At 34.7% G+C, this 19701-nt stretch overlaps 1 protein-coding gene across 2 annotated transcripts; it reads left to right on the top strand.

Moving 5' to 3' along the window:
- The first annotated feature begins 976 nt into the window (after positions 1 to 976).
- Positions 977 to 17562, top strand: LOC134229056 (cyclic AMP-responsive element-binding protein 3-like protein 2). Of its 2 annotated transcripts, none has more exons than XM_062710757.1 (9): positions 977 to 1236; positions 9060 to 9231; positions 11137 to 11436; positions 12775 to 12953; positions 13189 to 13332; positions 14345 to 14403; positions 14649 to 14811; positions 15181 to 15370; positions 15903 to 17562. In XM_062710757.1, the coding sequence occupies exons 1-9, from the start codon at positions 1135 to 1137 to the stop codon at positions 16217 to 16219; spliced, it is 1626 nt and encodes a 541-aa protein (XP_062566741.1). In that variant the 5' UTR covers positions 977 to 1134; the 3' UTR covers positions 16220 to 17562. The 2 variants fall into 2 exon arrangements, with proteins under 2 accessions (XP_062566741.1, XP_062566742.1); XM_062710758.1 differs by lacking the exon at positions 977 to 1236 and adding an exon at positions 7083 to 7222.
- Positions 17563 to 19701: the final 2139 nt, after the last annotated feature.

The following is a 19701-nucleotide window of genomic DNA, read 5'->3' as shown; positions in this document are numbered from 1 at the left end:
CTCTGCTGTTAATATGATTGACCAAGATTTAGTGGCTGGAAATGGAATTTGTTACTAAGCTACTTGTGGAGATGTAAATGGGATTAAAATCAAGAAAAAAATGAAATGACTAGGTCATCTAGAAATACAAATACTCTTTTTTTTATTTTCAACATAATTTTCATTCTTGGACTAAAAGGAAAAGTCTTTAAAGGGCAGTAACTCTTGGCTTTCCATTGTAGAGATACAGAATATAGATACTATAATTTGCTTTATGTATACATTTACAATAAAATAAATTTGAACAGGTATCTATCTAGTTTAATATGTTCTTCAGGTCATGTCTAACCTTAAAAGAAAAAAATGCATATATATGAAAGAGATCTAGAGTTCCAATGGCTTATGCTCTGGAAAAGCCTAGTAAGCTAATCTGCTTTCGAAAGATTAACTTTAATTTAAAGCATTATAAGCTTGAATTTCTTATGGACACAACTTTTTGAAGTCATTTGTATTTTAGCTGTAAATTATGGGAAACAAAGGTGTACTGACTGCTAGTCTGTCTATTCATCCATCCTGAGTATGAAAATTTATAAAACTTGGGGCTAAAACAATCTTGTTAGTAGACATTCTTTTTTATTTTTATTCTAAATCCACAAAAATATAATTCACCACAGACCATCATAGTTTTTAATTATTTTCTTGAAATAAATATAAAAACTTGTGGGTGTGTGAATGAAGGGTATTTACCTTTGCCTCGGATTGGCCAGAAATATGTATGACGTCAAAAGCCCCATTTCGCTCATTATCATGTTTGTATTCATTCGCAGCAAGGGGAGTCCCAATATGTTTGAACCATACCAGTTTTAATCAGGACTTTTCTACATGTCAGCTGATACATTATTGCCATAGAAAAAAAGTTTTAATGTAAAAACAATGTTTATATCACACAGATTCAATTTTAGGAATAAATCAATTATTTATATGCATCTCTAAATTCTTGTGCGGATTGAGATTTAACCGACAGTTATTCGTTCAGTGTGTTTCACGGTGTGAAACAGACAAGATTGCGACAGAAACGGAGAGAACGATTTTTTCGGACTGACCCCTCGGAAAACGACTTATCCCTCGAGGCACACCCTCCCGGGACATCTGACCATGGACATTCTATACGATAGTGACCACAAACTCGGCGAAATGGAAGACTCATCAATGGGAGAGATTCTAGATCACGAAAACTTTCAATCCCCAACTTCACTGGTCAGTAGGCAGATTTTATTATTTACTTCCAGGGTACATAAGAGTTCTAAAAGTGTCAACATTTATATTATTGTTGCATGTTAGTGTCAGAAATCGTAACTTGAAGTGATAAGAGTGGTGAAATTTTGTCGTAAATTGATGTTTGTTTCAAAACATATGTTGCGGGTAGAACGTGCGTTTGATGCGGGTAACGCCCATTTTACACCCGAGTCATGTGTATTGGAGTTGTATAAGTCAAACTTCAGCTGGAAATTGTTTTATTCTCACGATATCTGGTAAAAACAATTTTAAACGATATCATGGGAAAGTTGCGGTCGGCTCACGTGGTTTTCAACGAGGCATAACTGGTATACATATATCGAATTTACTTACTGTAGTGAAATAGGTGCTTAAAGTCTGGTGTTTTAATTGATGTGCCATGGTTCAGAGAAACTCACTTTAATTCACTTGAATAAAAGACTGGCTTTGATAAGGGAGGCATTATTATTTAAACATCATGTTTGTTTTGACAATGTTTATTTTTATGGTATCGAAAACTGCAGAGAACATATCAACAAAAAAATAACATCAATAATATTTTGACGGATTAACAATGTATATCTGCCCTGGGGTAGGGATTTCAAAGGACATAAAAGTGCTATCTGAAAAACAAACATCTTGAGAAATGATGTAATGTGTTAGAAAGATTGATAAAGATCTTAGTCGGGGTTGCCTCACGGATCATATGCAGATTAGTTCAGTTTTAATTTCATTGCTGCGAGTCCTGCACAAAGTGAATTAACAAGGGAAGCATTAATTTCTTATGCGTGCATACTTTATTAAATTTATGTCGACCTGGCTATAAATACTAATAATAAAATAGAATTTCTTCGTTACCCAAAATTGCTGTTGAATAGATGGATGCATTTGGTCATTTTTCCTCAAAAGTACATTCAATTATTTTTAGGAATTCTGACAGTGTAAAATTTTGACCAAAATTGATGAAAAAAGCTTCTATTAAATATGGGCACAAAAATGCTGGATAGGCAAAATCATGCAGTAACTGATTTTAATCAGTGAATATACAAATTAAATCATTAATAGATAATTCATTCATTTTATTTTGAATACATGTATACATCTTTTGCTCAGTACAGACAATATTTATGGTATATGGTCTGTAATTTGTTGCTGTTAGATTTAGTGTTATAGTATTATCACCCAGTTATCACTTAGGACACCCAATTAAATATAAGTACTATAGCCTGTGCAGCAGTGAAATGATTACTGTGGATTGCCCAATTACTGCCCCTACCCCCAGGGTCAATGTGTCAGGTTACATCATCTAATGACCTGAACATTGTCTACTATAAGGATACCTTGCCCGTAACCATCATAACTGTTTATATTGTAGAGAAAGCATTATAGAAACCTCTCAATGCATATCAGTAGCTCTGTTCCTTTTCCCTGATTGTAAGAGTTGTCCCCCTTGAGTGTGATTTGGGATTTTTAATTCTGTGATGTTCCTATACACAGCCCAGTGTTAAGATGCCCAAACGAAAGCGAGAATTTAGCGGCTGCGACCAACTGATCGAGGAATGCATCCGATTGGATCAGAAGGTACTGGGTCTGAGAGGGTTGTTACTAATCTACTAATACCAGGGTCTGGTCTGCTGTGTAGTTAGTAGTCAAAGGCTTTTCTTTCTGTTGCTGGGAAAGGGAAATTTTCAATGTATATGACACCAAATACATTAATATCATTTCCATCACTTTCTTAGGATTGAACTTCCTGAAGTGAAGTAAAATAGGGGCGCATGTCTGATTATTTTATATTCATGAATTACTAAGTGTATATTTGAGACATTTATTTCAATACATGTACATTAGGAGATGATCTTTGGACTGAGCTTTTTGGGATTAATTATTAGATTTTTAGTGCCTTTTTACAACTAACTTGACAGTTTGGGGATAAGTAAAGAAATGGGGATTACAGCAGGGGCATAGGTAATCTTTGTTCTTCCTGCATCAATTACAGGATTACACAAATCTTTATAGCTTTCAGCAGTTTGTGTTGTTTCTAGTTATCTTGTTCAAATCAAGGATTTTAATTTGAATTACAGGCAAGTGCTCTGGGCAATTGATAGTCTGTATAACATTAACAACCAGAGTGGTCTTTCTATGAGCAAGAAAGCTCAACAATTTTGTTTATGATAAAAATTGGAAAAGCTACAAAAACTCTTAGAAGAGCTGTACATCCTGGCAATTGTAAAAATATGTAATATGAACACTGTCATAGCAATATGGAAGCTATATTGTAAATTTTGAAATGATTGCTGTATTTTTTACGGAGTCCTCATCCTACGTGAATTGATTTTCTGATGAAATTTTCGTCCCACGGAGTGATGGTAACATAATCTGATATAATAATACAGAGAAATGAAGACATCTGTCACAAGATCAATGTATGTTAATGTAGAGATGTAGACCTGATGTAACTGTGTGATATTTGTTAAAACTGATGAGACAGAAAATGCAGTTTATTTCAATGAAAAAGTCCCCAGCAGCTTCATCAAATTTGAAAGTAAAATTCCTTCAAGTTGATACCATTTGTTTTATATATATAAACTTTCTGTGGTTAGAATTGCTCTTTATTTACTTTTTTTTTGAAGGATAAGAGTTTGAACTGCATGGAAGTGCATCTTCAAATTTATAAAACATAATTGTGACAATTTCGACACATCCTCAAGTTGTCCTGTGGCTGTACTTTAAAAATTTTGATTGTGAAATTTCTTAACTTTAAAAATTCTGCTTGAAACTTGATTTCAGTTTGTATTTAAAATCGGCGCATACAAAAGTCGTAGGTGCGTGATTAGAGGGACTATTTTAAGATTTAAACCTCGCTAGGGAAAAATTAGCCGCTACCCTGTGACAACTACACATGTTTGGTTATATAAATATATTTTTAAAGTTTCAAAATAAATAGTAGCATGCTCAACAATCATGAAGCTTTAGGCTTGACGTCACAGATGTGTTTTGAAATAGGTGTCAGGTTTAATATTTAGCGTACATTGTCATCCTTGGAAAAGAAACCCTGATTGTTTTCTACACATATAAATGAGAATCTAATCAGAGATGTACATAAAAATGATGGACAGCTAATGGGAAGGAAACATTAGTGTTGTGGAGACAGACATGAAAATCCTGGAAAAACCTCCTTATGTCGTATCCTTGAGATAGGTGTAGATTACATAAGGACAGGAAATAAAAGGCATATCCTCCCCCTCTACTGGTATTGACAGGAGGGATTTAATGGCTGACAAACAGGTTAAATCCTGACCAATTCCTGTCTCAGTCTGCAGAATTTCCTCCGCATGACTAAACAAGTGTAACGGTTTACCTGTACTAATTAGGATGCCGAAGTGGGAGAGAGTGGAAAAGGGGGAGGGTGTTTAATGGCATCCATTAAGAATGTAAACAACAGTAAAGGCCCAGAGATGTGCAGAAAAAGGGTTAGTGATGGGTTATCTACCCTTAGGTGATAAGCTGAATCAGATACTCTACTCAGTCCACTATTCCTCTTGTAACAACTAACATGCATTTTAACCTGATTTCATATTCGACTAAATAATAAGAAATTAGTTCATGAGTTGATCAGATACTATTAAGACATTAAAGAAATTCATATTAATTCCAAACTCTTTCAAAAAACAAAAGTCAAATTTCATAAGTAAAAACATATTTTGATACACTCCCCTAGATATTTCAGCCTCCCTTCACTCTTAATTAATATCGGAGGTGTTTTGATACTCTCCTCAAACCAGAGAAATGAAGATTAGTGATAGAGTCTTTGAACTTTAATCATGGGGGTGTTCAACTTAAGTGGGGGGTTAAATATTTGAGATGAACTTTTTGATTTTGTATGGGTAGTCCATGTGTTACTGGACCTTGCCTTTAGTTGGACTCTGGTATGCTGCAAGCTACATTTAACATGTCAACACTGAACAGGGCCTCAGTCAGGTGGTTGTTTGTTCATCCTTAGTGCGAGTCTCATCATATAGCTGTAAAGCTTGCAGGGTCATTATCTACAGCGGGGATGGTACAGAAAAAGTTGTACTGATATAGTACTGTAGCAAATGTAAATATTTACATTCATTTCAAGCTGTGATATAAATAGAATGTGTGGTAATAAAAAAAAAGTAGATGGACTTGGCATTGTAATCAAGTTAGGACAGAGAGCAATGTGCAAGCAGCAACCCAGGGTACAAGTTCCAATCTTCTTGCATCACTTCCATCAATTTAGCTTTATGACTTCTTTTATGAATAAACACAAGAAAAAAACTTGCTACTGGTTATGTTTTTAAATAACGTGTGTAAGTATAAAGTTAACATACTTCTGGAGGTAGTAAGATGAGGATCTGGAAGGTCATTGTCCGACATCTATGTCATGAAGACAGAACTATCAGATGGGATATGCAAATAAAACATTGGACTTTTTATTACTGGTGGTTTATATGAATATCTTGTTTAGGGATAGTGAGACCAGAAGGCTGTTGTCTGTGTGTGTGAAGACCGTTTGTGTTATCATTGTGTAGTAGCTGGGAGAGGAGCATGTGTCGGACAGACCCAGGGTCACCGATAACACACACAATAGTCGCACAAACAGTCGCACAAAGTCAACAGGAAAATCTACAAACTTACAACCAAAATATTCTCCATATTAATTTACACACAGTAGTCACAGGTCGTGGTCAAATCTACAAATGACTACCAAAATATTCTTCATAATTTGCACACAGTCGCAAGTCTCAGTCAAATCTACAAATGACTACCAAAATATTCTTCATAATTTACACACAGTCTCAAGTCTTCATCAAAGGAAAATCTACTTAAGCTACCACCAAACTATTCTCCATAATCACACTAGAGCAGTGAGGGAATTTCCTTAAATCCTGAGAGAGAAAATTTCCTCACACCCTTAAAGTAGAAATGGACAAAGCCCTCTCCTTCCATCACCTCTTGCACCTCAATATTGGGCATGTGTAAAAACACAAAACATGATTATGCATTGCTATTTTAGTCTATGTGTATTAAAGTAAATAGATATTTGTGGGAGTTTGAGCAGTCTCCAACATTAAATTAGTTGGTAAAGCCTCCGAACGAAACCCATGAACACTTTAAGTTATGTAACAGAGGATTCATAGTGGTGTGTTTTTGTTTAAGTTTGTCAAAAAGAAAAGAAAAACATTGCAAAAAATGTTAAACACCAAATAACAAGATCATGAGTCTTCGTGAGAAACTGAGCACTTGGTTTGTAAAGTGTTTTGCGTAGTAAACTTTCCACATGGCCTTGTCTGGGTTTGATTTTTGTAGGTCACTGACTGAGATATAAATCAGTAAAAACAGCAGCAATTACTACTGGTAAAATAACACACTTATATAGGTGAGTTATTGAAAAGTTCCTAAACAATGCATCATAAGATGCAACATAGTGGCTATACTCTAGAAATCTGATGACTGTTGTTCAATTCAGAAAAAAAAATAAGAAAAGGAAGAAGGGGGTACATTGGAGAGAAGTCATTTTCCCAACAAATGTGTCACAAGCTGTTCACCCTTAGTCAATATAAAAAAGGCCACCAGCTTTCCTATGCTTTACAAGATGTAGGGAATATCAATCATGTTCTATAACTCTATAATCTTCAGCTGTTTACAGATCTGGTTTGTTGATTATTCAAGATAGCCATTTGTTCCTTTGTTAAGATGGTTACCATGGTAATATTCAGTGCTGCATCACTTCTGCTGATGTGGCAAAGGATGGAGAAAAAAAACATGGCTGACGTCCAGTGAAAAAGTTGTAAAGTTTGAAAAGTTATTGAAGTTTAATTGGTCTGATGTGTGTTTTTAGTGAGTGACTGTGAGATAGACAGTCATGGTGGGGACCTCAACTGTTTACACGGGGGACTTTATGTCCTCCCTGGATCTTTTATCTTCTGAAATCCAGCATTTCTTGGTAACTATGTTACTTTACTGGGATTTAACTGACTAATTGTATCATATGTTGTCAGAGGATGTGCACCTCTCCACAGTGATTACAATGACATCAATTTTAATTATTTTAAACCAAAAATGGGAAAAAACATTTTAAAAAAGGAAATTTTGTGTCTTGAAGTTTTAATTAAAAAGAAATTTTCGAATCCAGACTTTTCAAAAGTTATGTCCCTTAGCCGGCATCTTTAGGGAAAAAACCCATAGAATCCTTTCAGTAGCCTTTGTAGTTTTCTGGTTTGTAACTTTGTCATCTGAATAAAAAAAATCCTGTGCATCTTATATATTGATTGTCCCAATCTGGGGCTACACATATATCTAGCGAAAAATTTAAACAGAGTGGATTTCTCAGAGCATGCCCAAATGTTTGGAAGCTTAAAGAGGAGAAATGTCATTTCTTTCCCTTTTGGTTGAATCCGCAAAGGGACACAACTTTTGCACAGTGTGGATTGGAGTATTATACATTTATTGTTCTGTAATAATTTTGTTTTAGAAAAATATGTGTGTATGACATGAGATACGAAAAGCATAGAAAAAGTGGATGGAAAATTGAATTACTCATTAAACATTTTAAACAGGCACAGTACTTTAAGATTTAATGAAAAAAAACTTACAAAAACTGAAAAATAGTAAATTGTCAAAATACATATGGGGACCTTTTAATTATTTTCAACAAAAGAACGCCATGATTTATGGCCCCCTAAATGAACGATTAAGCAGGAGTTTGATATACTAATTTTCATCGTAAATGATTAAATATTCAGTGTTTAAAAAATAAGAGAATTGGTAAATAAATCATAAAGTCTATGAGAAAAAAAATGTAATTCCGTTTACGATCGAGTTTTTCAGAAGGATAATTTTTTGTCAAAATATTGACAGTGTCATATATGTGTATGAAAGCCGTGTTAAATGTCAAAAAGTCTTCAAGGGTGAAAATAATGGCTGAATTGTCAGAACATGGGAGAGAAAGTATAAAATGAATCCTGGAGATGATTGGTCAGAATTGGTCGTTGTTTCTCCCCGTGGAGAAACAAAAGATGAACATTTGAGGACAGGGATGCGATAAAGCTATCAACACACACTCTTCCTGAATGCAAACTACGATAAATTTTTGATAGATATTGATATTTTTTTGTTCAGTTGGTAATAAAATGAAAACACGGGGAGGCCAAAGTTTTGTATGGACCTCTTAATCAATATACACAGGTGTATACAGGTGTATAGGTTCAGTATGTATAATGTCGATTACCCTAGAAGATAAGTATGATATACTCCATGGCAGTTATGTCTCACGGCCAGGTGATTTAAACTTGTAAGGAAACTGCAAGTCAGTTTATTATGATTAGCATTGTAAAAACGGGGGACCGGCCAAAGAGATTTTGTCCAAAGAGTGAAAAAGCTTAACAATGTTTTTTAATAATGTTTGATTGATTGATAATAGGTATTAGATTATATAGTTATAAAAGGGCAAGTTTTAAATTCTTTGTGTGACCCCGTTGTATAACTGCTCAGTACTAAATGGACATAAGTATGTGTCTATCAATGCTATTTAATTCTGATTGGTATATTGAAAAATTTCAACACATTAAGTCAGGATACTACAAGCTTGTACATATATGATAATGATAAATAACTTGATATTGAGATTTTAGAAGACATTTCACATTTTAATTGACCTCTGTATAGGGGAGGCACTGTATTCATTGTCTGAAGGTAATGAAAACGGAGGGGGGCTATGAAAAGTAAAAACATACAAATTCTTTGAGATATATTTTGACATATGTTGTTGGTTATATTTCCAGAGCTCGGATGGATACATGGATAATGATTGGCTGGACAGTTTATTTGAGGATCCGGTTCTGAACGACAAGATGATAACGGATGCTGTACAACCTCCGCGGATTCACTCGGAACACAGTTACTCCATTAACGACAGTGTACCGTCGTCTCCGCTTGGACTCGGGAAACTCGAAGGTAAGGACCCGGGATGATATCCAGACAGAAACGGACCAGAAATGTTTATCGTCAATTACTGCTCGTAATGACAACTCCACCCACTAAGTAGACAAACAGACTTGGATCCACCCAACCATTAAACTTTTACCTTTGTTAATGGGGTAGAACAACTTTCATAAAAAATGTGTAATTGTATATGTGTAAAATTGAAAGGTATAGAAAAATAAGACATTGAAGAGCAAATAAACAGATAAAGAATTATTTAGGTAAATTATATCACATTCCTGTTTAAGTCTCAGAGATGTGCATAATTAGCATTCCTGTTACCTGAAATTTAAACACTATGACCGTCTACTTGATACTTTTCGGGGAAGGAAAACTATTGAATGACAGAAATTAATGTACTGTTCAAATTTATCAGAATATCTGTCCTAATGAGCGTTCTCTTGGAGTCTTGATTAAATTCCTGAATTAAAGAGCCATTGACCTTTATTGTTAGAGCCATCGACCTCTATTGTTTGTGATGTAAGAATTACATGGTACAAAGTCCTATACCACCATATCATTAGGGGAAAAGTTAAGTTGTGTACTCCTTGTAAAAGTTAGTACATAAGTATAAAGATTGAACACCATTCTGATCTGAGAGATCTCTCAAGCTTGTGAATAAATCAGAAGGTCATAATTGATGGAGCTCTGACAGGCTGTTTATAAATTAGATTTATTAATGAGAGTGTAGAACTTGTTGACTGTAGCTTGTACAGAATGTTTTTTTTTTTCTGCTGTCCTGCCATTATAACCAATATCCTGCTGCCTCTGTCAGCCTGAAACTAGGATCAGATAACATTGGACACAGGGTGTCCTAGATATTGTAGAGAATGTACCCTGTAGACCCCCAGGTGTAGGTAAAACATGAGGGACTGGAAATAAAAGCTGTATTTAGAAATGTACCCTGTAGACCTCAAACAGATAAAGAGTTCCTGTTAAAAATTACTGTCTACAAAAATATTAGATATAAAATAGATTAACCCCAAACAGGTACCTTAATCCAGAGTTTCAGTAAATAAAAGCTCTAAAAAGCATTGAATTTAGATCTCTCGGCCCCTTCCAAAAAAAGGTAGATAGTTCCCCAAAAATGTACTAGGTAAATTAGGTATATATGTCTATTTTTGAGATGGGCACTATTTTAGCAACAGATAAGAGAATATAAATATTTTCTAATATCCTGGTTAGCTCCGATTTGGGATTTTTCCTGACTCAGTTGTGTGGCCTTCAGTAGGCAGAAAAGGTTTGATTACCTACCAAGTTTAATTAAAGGTGTTCAAAAGTGAAAGGTGATCAGGAAAATAGATCCATTTATTGCCTGCTGAATGAGCCAATCGATTGATTATTGATCTGTCGGAGTACCTTTACAGCTGATGGTCTATTGTAGTGAACAGAGTTAACCTCAAAGAAAATTAATGAATAAAGATACACACAGATGTTTATAGCTTATAAATTATCAATACCTAGAGACTTGCAAAATTTAAAGCATGCCATGGCCTACTTTGCTAGTCTGGATAACCATTTTTCTATTGATATTATTTAGTACTAAATGTATTTCATAGATGATAATGAAATGTGAAACTTCATAGATAAATAATAAATTCATTCTAATAGATAAAAAAATCTTGAGTCCTTCAAGCCTACCAGTTAATAGGTTAAGAGTTTGTTAATATTCACAGTGCTTTTTTTAAGATAACACTTGGATTTTCAGTAAAGAAATAAAATAATTACACTTGGGGTGGGGTGGGGGATCAAATATTTGGGAAGGTAGACCAGTACTTTGCTTAGGTAATATGTCTGTATTTATCCTTATTTTCAGATGTGGAAATCTCTTAGACTAATTAATAGATAGTCATGTAAAATATTCTGCCAACATTTCAGATTTGGATAGTGAATTTTTTGGAAGCAATCAGGCTTTAGACCTCACCAACAAAACCAACCTGACAACCGGCGGACAGGAAGTGACCATCAAAACTGAGTTACCAGAAGTGGAACCGGTGGACCCGATGTTAACCACAGTGACTACCATGACAACCCGGACACTGACCGTGACAAAACAACCAACCATCATTCTGGCCGCCTCCCCCTCCCAGCTCCAAACCCAGCACTCCATCTCATCACCCATAGTAACCATCAAAACGGAACCCGTGGACCCCTTGTCTGAAGCCATGGAGCAAACAGGTGAGCTACAGATTATACCTGAGCAAACAGGTGAGCTAATGATTATACCTGAGTAAACAGCTGAGCTACAGATTATACCTGAGCAAACAGGTGAGCTAATGATTATACCTGAGCAAACAGGTGAGCTACAGATTATACCTGAGCAAACAGGTGAACTATAGATTATACCCGAGGAGTTTTAATGATTTTCAGACCTTTATTTGAAAATTACTGCTCATTAACACTAGATATTGCAGTATATATACATGAACTTTCACATTTATCCATTAATCACATGATAAAATCTGTAATTCCACTGCTTTACAGAATTTGATGCAGACTTGTGTACAGAGATACAGCATTGTATTAAAAATTGTTTTAATTAATCTTTAAATATGGATTTTCCCTCCTAATTTGTAATTATAAATAGCCCTTAACTTGTGTGTTAGATAGAATGGCTCACTTTTTTACCTGGGAACAGACTTGGACAATAGCTGCATTGTTTTCAGTGGAACATTAATTATGCACATTTTTTTCGATACATTTCTGTAGAATTATGTTAATGAAGCATCTACCATTCATATTGGGCTTTTCTACTGTACTTTTATTCATACATAAACTTGATAAGGTTGATGACTACAGTGTACTAATAAACTTGTCATAACTAGATTTCTATAAATGTCTGTGGTGACGTCTGGAATATTAGACAGTCAGTTTTAAAACCCTCCACAGTAGTACAAATACTATACATAAGTCATCAGGCAATGATACAAGTCACTTTTGTTAAACACTTATATAGCCACAGTGGAGTTGGTACAAATACACTGATTACATACAGCTTTCATATAAATGTAAATATTGGGAAATTATTCACATTTTTCTACTGAAATGAGTCACAAGAATTGTAACAATATACCATAAAAGCTGCACTTGAGTCAGGAAATAGATTCATTTTGCTGAAAATTTAATTGTGACTACAGTAATTTGTACTTAGGTATTATAGTCTCATAAAAAGTTGAAGGTTTCATAAAACTTAGAAACTGATCAGCCAGGGCATTGATACATGAGGCTCTTACACTTATAATGGTAGGGGAAAAAACCCACTGGTATTATAACGTAAGACGACTGTTGCTGATGCCATATCACTCTTAGCATTATATCAGATATAAATGATATCATTCAGTGGTTGATAAAGCATGACCCTTAAAAACAAGATCCAGTATTTTATGGCAGATTTTAATCACTTTTGTTCATGAAACTTTTAACTGTTGATAATTTAAATTGTATCTCAAGAGTACTCTGAGGACACCTGCTATTTCACTAGGGCACCTGTTTTGATACCTGATTATTGTTTTACAGTAAATGTGGACAGCCTGATCATGCCCCCCACACCCCCCAGTAGTGCCTCCAGTGACAGTGAGGGGGGACAGAGTCCTCAGCAATCGGCGCCCTCTAGTCCGGTCCGACAACTGCCACACTCGCGTCATTCTCTCTCCCCCAACAGCAAATCATACTCACAACCATTGTTCACCAGTCCGGTAAGTTATCTCTCCCTAATGACACTCTTCTGTGTCTTGAAACTAACTTCAACAATGTGTTCTAATAACATACACATTTTGGAGAGTTTTCTTTTTACATTATTAATGATTAAATATCTACTCATTTAGTCATTGGTTCTTGTGTATCAGGAAATTTTTTTTTACAATTCATTGTAACTCAAATTCTACTTCATATTGCAGTGAAATAAATTAAATATTATACATGTTGTTGTAGATTCCTCAGTCAGGTCTCCTTATCTTATCTGAAGAGGAAAAAAGGACTCTCATCTCGGAAGGTTACCCCATACCAAATAAACTCCCCCTGACAAAGCAGGAGGAGAAAAACCTGAAAAAGATACGCAGAAAAATTAAAAACAAGGTACAATTCAGACAAGGTGTAGTTAAAGGTATTTGGACACAGATTTGAAGTGAATATTTTCTGTATAATATCACGAATTATATATTTTAAAAGCATTTCACACAAAAATTATATATCTTTTTTTCAAAAGTTCATTCAAATTTTTTGGCAGGTTTGATTGACACAAATCACACATCCTTGCACTTTCACAAATTTTAATTTTATTCTTAATACTTAAAAGTTATCTAGAAATATTAAAACTTTGCTTCAAACAATTTTATTCAGAGTAGAAATGTTACAAAGCAAAATTCCTTCACATGTACCGTCATTCCGAATTAAGTCTTGTGTGCAAATCGATCACACTTGTGTTATGTACCCAGTTTTTGTAAACAGGGCAAGAGCTCTGTTATTGTTGATTGTTAACGATTCACCATGTGTGTTCAATCGTCAAAGTCTGCTCACCACAACTGCATGGACCGAGAATATATATTGTGTTTGTCTTGCTTTCGAACATGTCTACTCTGATTTTTCTGGATTATCGTATTAATATTTTTCATTTATACACAATAAGATTGCCACTTTTCCTAAGTATTAAGAGTAAACTTAAAATCTGTGAAAGTGCAAGGATGTGTCAATCAAACCCGCCAAAAAATTTGAAGTTTTAATACCTTTTAAACGAAATAAGATTTTTTTATTAATTTTTGTGTGAAATGCTATTAAAATATATAAGTCGTAATATTATACAGAAAAAATTACCTTCAAATCTGTGTCCAAGTACCTTTAAAGAGGACAAAACAAGATTAAACATCATTCAAGGAAATCTGAAATACATGGAAAACCTGTAGTTACAGTTACATTTACTGTATTAAAAGTGATTGGAAAATTTTCATAGGAGTGGGTGTTCACAAGATCCAGAAAAAAATAGCTTTGTATTAGTTCTAGGTAGGAAATACATTCTAAGGGAAGTAATCCATGAACACAAATGATATAAAAACATAATGACTTGATAATACAGAGAGGTTTTATTTTTCAGATCTCTGCACAAGAAAGCAGAAGAAAGAAAAAAGAATATTTAGAAGCTTTAGAGAAACGGTACATTTTATTTGAAGTCTTAATTGATAGTCATTCGAAGGAATTGATTTTCTCAGCTTAAAAAGAAATACTGCAGTATTTTCACTTCCTTTCATACTTCTGATCATAATTGTTCTTCTTTATGCACCATCTTACATAAGGGCAAAAATTCATGTAAAATTTTCTCTGTACAATTCTGATATACCGTAAAAACAGTTTTCCTGTTTGTGTCGCTGGGTTCTGATGTAAACTTTCTCTCCTGGCAGGGTGGAAGCTTTCTCTCAGGAGAACAACGATCTGAAGAAGAAAGTGGACTCATTAGAGAACAACAACCGGTCACTGCTCGGTCAGTTACAGAAACTTCAGGCCCTGGTGGGAAAGGTCTCCCGACATGGGGGTACTACGACACAAACAGGAACAGTGCTAATGGTAAGTCTGGGGAGTAGAGAAGGGGGGATCAGACCCTGAGGGGTGAGGTCTCTCGGCACCGGGGGGGGGGGGGGGGGTGTAGAGGCATAGGTCAATAGGTCATGGTAAGTTTAGGGGTAGAGGAAGAGGGAAGGGGGCTGTAGAGATCAATAGGGCTGGATAGTCAAAATGTGAAACATCTTATGTAAATTTCTTTTAGCGTACTTCTGTAAGCCCAACATAAGATGTAGTAAGATGTTCTTGTTTTAGGTGTTGGTGTTACACTTCTGTAAGCCCAACATAAGATGTAGTAAGATGTTCTTGTTTTAGGTGTTGGTGTTACACTTCTGTTAGCCCAACATAAGATGTAGTGAGATGTCTCTGTTTTAGGTGTTGGTGTTATGCTTTGCCGTGTTTTTGGGGAGCTGGACTCCTTCGTCCTTCAACATCGGCTATTCCTCGGGCTCAGCAGCAATGGAGGGAATGTCGTTCTTCGCTAATCCTCGCCTCATGGAGCCGGGGATAAAGATGGGGCCCTCTGTACAAGACGCCAAGGTGGACATCTACTCCACCCCATCTAGTAAGTATGTGTGATTTATTCCTATTTATGTAAAGGGGCTTTTCATTGGTGGAGATGGAGGTTAGAGGTCAGCAGCATGTGGTAATTCCCCTGCGCTTGTTACATCACACGTAAAAGATGCAGCAGTCTACAGGTCTTAAAAATTTGATTTGCTCCACTGCTTTCATAATTAGTGTCTAATTGTGACATAAATATGCTGATCTTTTACACGTGATGTCAGGAATTGTTCACCTTTGTTTGGTCTATCTACGTTTCCTTCTGTGATTTTCTCTGAGAATTCTCAGCCTTGGGTCACACCCTCTCTCTGCATGTTTTTTTTGTTCGTTCTTTAAAGCACAAGTTCTTGAATTTTGATTTAGATATCGTATTTCATTTTGGATTTAGGAATCCAAACGAAACACTACACTTCAAATCTCAGTATCTAAGTACTGGAATTCTAATGATAATAAGTGTAAAAAGAACATTTTTGATCTGCTGTACTTAAAATTCAGCTATAGAAGGTTGGTTGTAACGTTCACTTGTTTTATTTCAGTGAAATCTCGAGTTCTGCTGTCCCTGCGAGAGGAGGAAGACTTGACTTGGTATCACCCGTACGGCCCTCCCACGCCGCGAAGCCAGCAAGAATTCTCGGATCCTGAGAGGGAGGGCATAGAAACAAACCAAAAGGACACAAATCCATCAGAGCCAGTGGTGGTAGGGCCCCTGGAGGTGGTAACTGTAGACCAGAGGCTCCACCAGGCCAACTGCTCCTCCCGAAAACACGCAGGGGATGTCCACCCCGATATCTCCGGTCCTATAGGACTCAGGAATCCGTGTATAGAACGATCCGTGGAGACAGAAACGTCCTAAAGCTTCTCGCGGGCATTACACCACACGACAGACTGTATTAAGTGCTGCTATTTCTATTGTGGATTACTACTACTTTGGGGACTTTATTATCCATTTAGGTTGTTCTCTGCTTTTCATTTCATTTTTTGAGAGATTTTGTCTGTCTCCTTTTTTCAATCTTTTTTTTTAGATTTTTTTTTTTACTTTCATTTTGCCCTTTTTTATGTTCTGGAGGTTTTTTGTGTAAGGACCAGGTTTTCATTATATGCATTGTAAATATAACATTTTTTCTCAATGTGTGTGAGCGATTGTGTATGAGAAGGGAGGTCAATCCTGCTTTATTATTCTTGGGCATGTTTATCGCTTTTTGAATTATCTTCAAGAACTGCAGGGAACATGCGACAAGGTGCTTGTTACTTGTTATGTATTTATTGATAAATATTAATTGTTAAATATGCTTTATTAAATCTCATTAAGTTATTGCATTATATACATGGAGGGTTTTGTGATAATGGGCAAGGTGTGACTGAAAGAAAATTTGAAAGAGAATTTAAACTAAAGTTGTTTTGGTTAAGATTTTAATGTTAGTCAGTTGAGGTAGTTTACATTTGGTTTTAAAGCCTAAGTTTTGGTTCCATATGTCAATAGGAAATCATGAGTGTAATCAATATGTTGTGCTTGGAATTTCAGAGATCACTTACTATATTTTTGTAAGCTTAAACAGTATTAGGAAAAACGTTGTATTCAAACATATCTACTGCATCAAAGTACTAACCTCATAGTCTAACTGGTACATATATCTATATGTATATGCATGAAATGTATTTTTGTTTTTATTCAGATATTTTACAGTAAATGTAAAATGGATTATGTTAATGACAGGCCAAGTGCATTCAATGATCGGAGATGTAAATTTTATTTATCCATTGTTTGTCATGAACATTTTACCGCATTTTAATGACCCTAGTCATGGATTGTATATAGATTATTTATTGTTGGGTTTGACAAGATCTCCAAAAAGGAAATGATTTCATTTTAAATATTGTCAACCTCTGATAAAACAATATTTCAGTTCTTTGTCTTGTCAAAAATGACAACGTGGAAATTCCAGGATTCCACTGTCACTTCTCTGGTTGTGGGTTCATCATTACTTAGAGAAACGGACATTGTAGACTAGCTCTTCTCACAGCCAGGCGTAGACAACTCCTGACTAGCTCTTCAGTGGGGCAGGGGTCGATCACTCCTGACTATTGGGAAGAGACCTTGGGCATAATCTTTGTACATGTATATAAAATGCAACCATGTCATGCAATATAATATTAAATCACATATATATCAATAAAATATATAAAGAGCATCGAAAACTATTGTGTTGAGTTTCTTGAAAAGTTGGGATAAAATCAGAAATCCTTAAGAAGTATGTCAGAATTATCAATTTTTGTTAGGTCACCCAAGTTTACTCAGGTGGCCTATTGCTATCTGTTATGGTTTTTTAAGTGTTTTAAAAAACATTAAAAGAACTATATGCAGTATATAGCATATGTTTGCCGCCACAAAAGTCAAATTTTGAAAACTTCCTGAAATGTGCTGAATTCAATAAATTGTATGAGAAATATAAATTAACAGATCATATTATTGTTTCAAAGTAGTTTATTCACAATTTTTGTTTTTATTATGTCACAAACTAGTCCGATTTTAAATCCTTTTTCAGAAAGAGGACAAAATGGATTTAGCTTTAAAATTTATAGAGCGCAAGTTTGTTAACAATATTTACATATTTCATTGATATTATCATATATATATCGACGAAATATGTACATTTTTCTGTAGAATTCATAAAAAACTGAAAGAATGGAGGCGTACAAGGCGAGGACAATCCCCCACTCTGAAAAAAGACTTTTCTCAATTCTAAAAGTAGTATTTTTTTCAAAATTTTATGGTTTATATCATTTTTTCAAATCAAATTCTGTATTTCATTGTTTAAAAAATTTATTGATAATTTATTTTTCACTCATGTTTCTAAGACATTTGAAAACAAAAAAAAGAAAAAGCTTCACGTATGATTCGAACTCTCTCCTTATCGCAGGTTTGGTTCACAGTACGCTACTTGCCCTGTTCACACGGAAGTTTAAATTTTTGCTTTGCGTTCACACGGAGAATTTAATGCGAATTAGTTTACTTCGCATTAGTTTACTGCGCATTAAATTACTGCATTAGCCTATTGCTTTTTGGGCATGCGTAATGGCAAAATTAAGTCAAATGCGTCATGTCAGTGGTCAAATTGAAGTACTTGTGCTATTTTTGAGTGAAAAACTAAGGAAAAATGTGTCAATCACTAAAATATGTCTCCAGACATGTGACATTATGTCAAATGCATCTGTTTCAGGATAAGGTGACGTGATTTGTAAATGACGTGTTTTGAAAAACATAAAAATTTTTACTTTTTAGTTTACTTCGCATTAAATTAAACTTTTCGTGTGAACAGGGCATTAGTTTATTCATAAGTATTGTCTTTAAGTGTGATTTAAATGAAAGGGAGTAAAAAAAGTTCGATTTTCATATAGAATGAAATCATTTAAAAGTGCAAAAAATATGCTTAACTGTCAACTTTGAAATAAAGATTATCAAATGATAAGTTTTTTTGAAGATGACATTTGAACATGATTTAAGAAAAATATAACATTTCTGTGAATTTTGAGAGAAACATTTTGTCTCATAATTATACGCACATTTTGCATTTTAACGTCATTACTTATGAAAATATTCTGCGTTGCTAATTAAATATTTCTCCGTCAAAGTTTAAAATATCAGTTATTACCGTAAAGCTGCACAGTTTCAATAAGTTTTGGCAGGTATCATCAATGGGTGAAAGGGAGTAAAAAATGTGAAATCCATTTAAAAGTGTAAAATTTAGACATTTTTTTCAACAAATGGTTGTAGAGAAGTATATAAATCATATATTCTAAAGAGCAAAAAGCATTTTTCTGCATATATAAATCATATATACAAAACATGCATTCAATTATGCATATTTATTGCATCTTTATAATAAGGACTTGAAATATCAAAATATAATGTATTTTAGAATTGGCCATATAAAGAAATGTTTACATTTTGTTCTTATTGCACTTAACGTGGCCGGACATCCCCCTTAATTACAACAAGTTTAATTATCATGTATGCTATATCCTGAAAAGGACCCTGATTTGGAATAATAAGCTAGTATGCACTATAGTTATCATATATCAAGCCATCTTAAAAACTTGTCTGTCTGTCTCCCCAGAATTGCATGAAGTGGTAATTTCAATTATATTTTCCCCTTTTGTTTTTAGCGCACCTGAGCTGAAAGCAAAGATCAATAGAGCCCTGCCGGTTTCTGAGCCGAAGTCTACCTGTAACCATGGCAGATTTAGTCCTATCAAACGGGAAAAATTAATTGCCCAGCCTATCATTGTGGATTAGATTTCAGATCCGAAACCCTTGGCTAGCGAAGATGAGAAAAT

This window comes from Saccostrea cucullata, unplaced genomic scaffold (genome assembly GCF_032062105.1).
Source record: "Saccostrea cucullata isolate Sc308-1 unplaced genomic scaffold, CSIRO_AGI_Scuc_v1 ctg1369, whole genome shotgun sequence".
NCBI classification, from domain to species: Eukaryota; Metazoa; Mollusca; class Bivalvia; order Ostreida; family Ostreidae; genus Saccostrea; species Saccostrea cuccullata.
The sequence above is the reverse complement of the archived record's forward strand: the minus strand, read 5'-3'. Positions and strand labels throughout refer to the sequence as shown.